General features: G+C 35.3%; 1 protein-coding gene across 1 annotated transcript in view; it reads right to left on the bottom strand.

The window, feature by feature from the left end:
* Window positions 1–2,387: 2,387 nt before the first annotated feature.
* LOC104162670 (plasma membrane calcium-transporting ATPase 2) overlaps window positions 2,388–7,062 on the bottom strand; it is a gene marked incomplete at its 5' end in the record, with an annotated part of 101,212 nt that continues 96,537 nt past the window's right edge. Inside the window, one exon of the mRNA XM_009701462.1 lies at window positions 2,388–2,699. Coding sequence (XP_009699764.1) covers window positions 2,388–2,699 — 312 coding nt within the window. The remainder of the gene's footprint in view (window positions 2,700–7,062) is intronic.

Below are 7,062 nucleotides of genomic sequence, written 5' to 3'. Positions count from 1 at the left end.
CAAGTCCAAAGCTAGAGGCTTCCCTGTAAATAGATAACACTTTTTTTTTTTCTTCTGAATACGATATCCCAAATAGGCCATAGAAACCCAATACATGTTATACAAAGGTTAATCACCGTATTTACAAAGCGAACAATCCTGACTGAGTTTCAATCACTTTGTTGCTAGGAGTTAGCTAAAATAATTATGTTTTCATGCTAGCTTTTTACTGTTAAGAAATGGGCCACACTATCTGTTCAAAAGAGAGTTGTATATGCCTTCAAAGACCTGTTCTGTTGTTCAGTGAAAAGTTTGGATCATGTAGCGAACTAAGAGTTTGAGCCAAAAACATTCAAGCTTCTACACAAAAGTCCAGAGGCTGGCAATTCAAGCTGCTTAGAGCTTTACCTGGCTGAATAGTCTTGATGCACCCTGAAAACATTTTAGTCAGTTCAGTCTGCAGTTTGGCCATGAGACTAATCTTGGTTTGGAGAGTTCTGGCTTGGTTTTGTTCTTGTGACTGCAGAGATGCACCACTTTATGAGCCAACTTTAAGACAACCAGTAATACCTTAAGAAATCAATTTATCAAGCTAGTTTGAGAGTGTTTTTCAACACATCTGGCATAATCAATTGTGTAATTCAAAATGTCTTTTGCACTGTACAGTTATGGAAAAGATCATATGCTGAAAAGTCTCCAAGCAAACTTTATATTAAATACAAAAATTATTTATGAAAAATCTGTGATCCACAAAGTGCTTAGCATTCAAGTGACATAGTAATCATATAAGCTCATAAATTTTAAGTTATCAGGGCTGTTACCATCTTGAAAAATATTATTCACCCTCCATACTGCAGGTTTTCAAAATAGCTTTCTTCGTAGAAAGCTCAAGGTGAAATGATGTATTACTGTGTTACAGTATACCTTGTGACTACAGGAAGACAAGCTTGGTCAAAAAAAAAAATCACACAAAGCACATCTCAATATACAATTAATAAAGCTTCATTCAGACCTAATAGTGCAGAAATTATATTTTTCTTAAAAAAAAAAATCAAAGTAACAACCTACAGTGATTTTCATCCAAAATGCCAACAGCCCATACTTTGCATGTAATAAGGAAATAAATGCCTAAATTACTAACTGAAAAGGATTAACACAATATATCACAATATTTTAACATCAGTTTTATCTCCACATAGACAAACCAAATATAACTTATTTTAAATTATATTTATAAACTCAACTCAGTTTCATATAATATCTCTCTAAAAATATTTTTGGAAGCCATTACCATATGTTTAAAGAATGAAATAGCCTCCATTATTGTATGTTGCACCAAAACAAATTCAAGCAGATTATCAGAGGGGGAAAAAAAAAAAAAGAGAGAACCTGATCATTTTGATTTTTATTTGAAACAAAGGAAGCCTGTTTTACCTCCCTGTATATAGGATCACAATGCTACATCCAATGTGTTATATTTTGGCTTCTTTTGTTATTTACTAGCACTATCTACACTATTTAACAACAACAAAAAAAAAATCAGGCAGAAATCAGAGCAGGGTTGTAATAAAATATCCAGGGTGCAATATTACAGACGTTTTCAATGAGCTGAGCTGAGCCATTTTTATACTACTTCGGCAGGAAGTGCTTTCTTAACCCTACAAATAGTTAAGGATATTATCTACAGGTTTGTAAACAAATTACATTCTTTTTTAGGACATAAATAAGTTAAAATAGTCAGAGCAATTTGAGCAGAAACAAGGCAACATGCCAACAAAGAAACTTTATATATATATAACTATATATATATAGATAGATATATACATATATATAATTAATTATGTATATACTTATATGTATATATCTCTATATATAGTCTCATAAATGTTTAAGTTCCTCTGTCCAACTGGTGCAAATCTACTGTGCAAGTTAAGCTTTGCAACTTCAAAAAAGTTATTTAAATTAATCTATACAATTGAGTCCATGCCACACAAGCATTTCAAAAAACTCACAGACCAGTGAATTGGATAAATAGCCTCAGAAAGAAGTCCTCTGCAGATTTTGCTTTGAACAAATGGGATAATTGGGTTAACGAGGAAAAAAAAAAAAAAAGAAGGAAATAGAAAGAAACTAAAAGAGAGAAAGAAGGGCCAGAAGTGTACAGTACATTCATGCAGGAGGATTTGTTTTTGTTTTCTGAAAGGGAACAAGAGGGGTATGTAAATCAGCCATTCATTCTTTCCCCAAAACCATTGTGATCAACAATTCATTCACTTGTCTCAGAGTGAATAAGAGTTCAAACAGCTTTTCAGCCAGCAATGTTTTTAATATATATATTTATATGTTTCGGTTGCTGTGGGGTTTTTTATTTTATTTTATTTTAATTTTTTTTGCAGTGACCTTTTCAGCTAAAGTGATGTCTCCAGGCTATGTATTGGGCTTCCTGGACTAGAAGAGGTAGCTGATTTACTTGTATCAGTTGTAAGATTTATTCCACTGTCGATAGCACTGTTGTTCTTGTTCAGCGAAGACGGTGGACTCGAGTTTTTCTTGAGAGCAGGGTCTTCTTCTAGGTCTGTGTCATCAATGAGTGGGATGTGGGGCTGGGAATCTTCTATCCTAAATTCAGGATGAGTCATAAAGTTGTGAATAGAGGTTCTAGATTCTGGTTTTTCTAAACCTTCATAGAGAGAGCTACGGAATGCCTTCACGACGCGGATCTGGAGGGGAGAAAAGGAAAGATATGTCAGAGGTAGCACCTTCAAAGGGCAACATTGTGTTAGAGAATATTTTGTGAAAAATGTAGCATATGGTTAGGGCAGTGCAGGCAGCTGAAGTCCATAGTCTCTGGATGTTATATGCATAAACGAGTGGCTCAGTTATGTGCATTTTGAATATCTGTATCAACTGCAATATTAAAATAAACCAAGTTTAAAGCCATCAAAGAAATGATGGGAAGTACTGGTTAAAGAAAGCCAACGTCCACTCGTGTGGTACATCCCTAGTAAAAGACAAGCCATGTTAATTGTAATGCAAATGTAAAACCATGCATGTTGATAGTTTTGCAGTGAGTAAGTAGGAGGGCTTTTTTAATTTAAAAAGTCTCTTATCTTGTTAAAAAAACATTACACATAACGTATCACACTTCACAAACAGAAAAGCACAGAACGCGGACATAATTGGATGGGTACGTATGAGACACACACAGGAGCCAAGTGTAAAAACTATAAGTAATATCAATGTTTGAAAGCAAAATCTAAATGAATGCAGCCAAGAGCACAAAAAGCCAAGCAGACAAAGTACTAAGCATAATCATGCTACCACAGGGGAAAAAAAAAATTCACAGTTACCACATGAACAGAGATAACTTGCACACAACAACTACACTTGGAAGCCTGGATAATGTGAACATAGTATTGTTGAACCAACTTTTATTTTTCCTTCATGCATATGTGAGGTAAACACTCGAGTATAGACCCACTGTTCTAGCCATTTAACTTTATAATATATATAAAACATATAATAAAATAATATATTGATTGTTGGGTTGAATTGAATTACATTGTTGAACAGCAAGTTTTTTTCATTTTCTGTGTCTCAGTTGTAAAACTGTTAAGTTAAATGCTGAAAGTGACACAATTTATGCCATATATGCAGTCTTTAAACTAGGTCAGCTGACTTATGCCAGGGTGAATTTAATGTCATTAACCACCTGACAGTAAGAACACAGGTGAAAATAAATTACAAGACTCAGCCCATTAGACTGTCAGGGACAGTGCAAATTGCTTTCCTGCTAGGAAAGGAGAGGAACAGAGTGAGGAGCATTGCAGAGTGGGGACACTAAGTCCTCTGTGGGTGGGCAAAGGGAGGGGATGCTGTCTATATCCCAGTGACCTACCAGTTCAGAAAAGAAGTGAAGGTTTGTGCTGGTTTACTGCTGAAAAAAACATAACTTTTTGGAAGGGGGGACGGGGGGCAAAGAGGGAAAAACAGAATGGCAAAACGTGATCTGTTGGCAAATGTTTCATGACTAGTATGAGTTCTATCCTTCCACTTCCATGTAGTCCATGAGTGAATTTTTAGCGTTTCTTAGAGGGGAGACCAAAACACAGGCAGAGGCAGAAAAGGTGCAAGCAGGCATTGTGAAAGCTTCTCCACACACATTTGAAATGGTTTGGTGGTTGGCATGTGTATCTTTTTGCATGTAAATATGCTGCGCATTATTGGTTGGCCTAATACACCACTAATTTCTAAAGCTTTAATTCCTTTAAATTGGCAGACTGCATTTTAGTAATGGCACGGTGTCACAGCGTTACAGCTGTGGGATCTAGCTGATCCTGTGGTTGGAGTCGTCCAAGTAGCACATAATTTCAGCATATTTGAGAAAGATGCTGACTTGTATTTTAATCTCTTTGACCTTTGTCCTTGTTTATGTTCTCTAAATTTGGATATTAATCATCTTTCAAAAATCCTGATAGCAGAAGTCAGTCATGCCATCTTCAGATACGTGGCCTTCAGTCAGACCAAATACTCTCCCTTCTCTTTATACGTACATTTGGTAACAGCAGGACACATACAAAAAGTAGTTCATGTGACTGCTTATGCTCAAAATAAGAGGATTGGAGTGGTACAGAACAGCTTGTCCAGATCTTGGGATACTAGAAGATTTGAGGAGGCTGGCAGAGGTGCAAGACAACAGGAAGATAAGATTTCACACTGCAATCATACAGTGTACCTAACAGCTCTTTTACAGAGCACCTGGAATTATCAACCAGGGTTATATGAGAGCTGAATCTCTTTGAGTTGTACTGTGCTATGTGATGGTTCTGTATAGCGAACAGACTGGAATAATGGATTCATTTGCATTACTAAAGATAGGATTTGAACTCATGGAGAAGAGATGACATACTAATTCCCTCATTATCTATACCTTTCTATCTTGTATTTTAAAGTGCAAAGTAATTAGTCTAAACAATGAAAAAAATAGTATGTTTTGTCAAGGCAATCTAAAAACATGTTACAATATTGTCCTATTTTAAGTCAGGAAACTTTTTGTAACATGCTTACTTTACAGTATGGGCTGATATGGTGACATTTTCTGCAAAGCTACCTGTTATTTCTGCTACCTAAATAAAAATAACGGTCATCTCATTCAGTTGCAGCTGTTTGCTATATCTTATCAACTAGGAAAATAATTTCATTCTCTCGAATACAGCCACTTCTTACTGCATAGATTTAGGTTCTATTTGCCAAGTGGATTCTTTTTAATAAAGGTAAATTTTTACTTAAATAAAAAGCTTTGCAATTTGATATTATGCTTGAACAGATCCAGCAGAATCCAATGAAAGTAAAGTTTTTCTTCAAGTCGCACAAACTGTATTTAAGCCTTTACAGGTTAGCAAGGGAGGAACCGATTTCAATTTACAAAGCTCCAATAGGGAAAGCATCTATATTGCATTTAATACCAAGCTTTTAGTTAATCTAGCTAGCTGACTAACATCTTACACAGCTGAGGGAAACCTATAGATTTAGGTTGCATTTGAAAGCCAGTTATGAACACCTGCCTGCCATGACCTGAATTTGGTACTCTGTACTGACTGCTTGAACCAATGATCCACTGAAAGAAAACACTACACTAACATCTTTTGCTTAGATGTGTTTACACAACAATCTGAAGATACAATTGCAGAATGTACAATCAACCAGCAGTCATATCACTTTGTGTGAAGATCTGTGGCAAGGTTTTGGCATGGACTGTTTGAGTCTTGCTAGTGATTTTTACTGGAAATAGTATCTTAGAACTAGTTCAGATCTGTTGACACCTGAAGTACCTAATCTTCTGAATGCAATGGTAATGTAAGGGCCAAACTTGGGCAAATCCCTAAAGCTGGGAATACATAAAAAGTCAGCTTTCTACTAAGTTTTCTTCACTATGGAGCTGTAGAAAACTACCTTCTTAAAATTTCTCTACAGTTTCAGAATGTATATATGGTTTCCAATAATTGTTCACTTAAGCAGAAGCTTTCTCCTCAACTTTAAATTTTGCATATTTAGCTTGGCATCTAAAGGAAAACATTTATTTTTTTTAGTGTCTCACCTCATTCAGTGACAGAATTTCTGCATCACAATATAGTTCAAAATCTTGTTCATAGTCAGTGCCCCAAGGTATCAAATTATTACTTACAGGAACAAAACTTGCTTCTTTATGTTAGCGGAAAAAAAGGTAGAGGATTTGTTGGATACAAAGGTGGCTTTTCAATTTCTATATAATACTACTACCATATTTAAGCTAAGAACTGAAAAAATATTTACTCAGAGTTACATGGCCCAACAGCAACAAATTCTTTTAATACATGCTTAAGTTCAAGATTTGAAGTAGTATCTGGTGTAAAAATGTTCAGGGGCTCTGCTGAAACAAAGCTCACATTACTTTTTTGAAGATAAAATAAAGTGGATGAACTTCATGTAATGTTGTTATGGTCGTACAGCATGTAAAAGCAGGGACATACCTATGATGGAGAGAACCTAGAGAGTCTTGGTTTATTATGAACTATGTAGAGTTCATGTAATGGTATTTCTTTATGATACTGACAATGCCAAGGGAAGACAAACAGTGTGATACAGCTCCCTTTTCTCACAGTAATGGAGACAACAGAAAAAAAAAAAATGAACTGCTTTTAAACAAAAGACTGCGGGGACAACACTTCAGGACATTTTTGACATTGCTATAAGTTTCCACTTCTTTCTTCTCTGTAGCTGTAATAGAAAAAACTCTTCAGTTTCATCCCACCTTGAAAGTTAGATTTATTATACTGCATCAGGCAAGAAAAATAAAAGAAATAGAATTTTAGATACTACAAATTTTTCCCATCAGAAGAAAAAGATTAAATTCAGAATCTCACTTCTAAGTACAACAATCTAGGCAAAATACACAAGGCCTGTTAAGCATCAACAGATGTATTATGGTTGGTAGTGTGTGGGCTTATACTCGAATGTTTACCTGGCTTCATATAAGCCAAGTATCTTGAGTTTGGTTCACATTCATTTCAGGCTCAAGGTTAAAGACTCACAACCTCTTTTTAT

Source organism: Cariama cristata, unplaced genomic scaffold (assembly GCF_000690535.1).
Source record: "Cariama cristata isolate BGI_N322 unplaced genomic scaffold, ASM69053v1 scaffold8740, whole genome shotgun sequence".
NCBI classification, from domain to species: Eukaryota; Metazoa; Chordata; class Aves; order Cariamiformes; family Cariamidae; genus Cariama; species Cariama cristata.
This window is presented reverse-complemented; position numbering and strand designations above follow the sequence as displayed.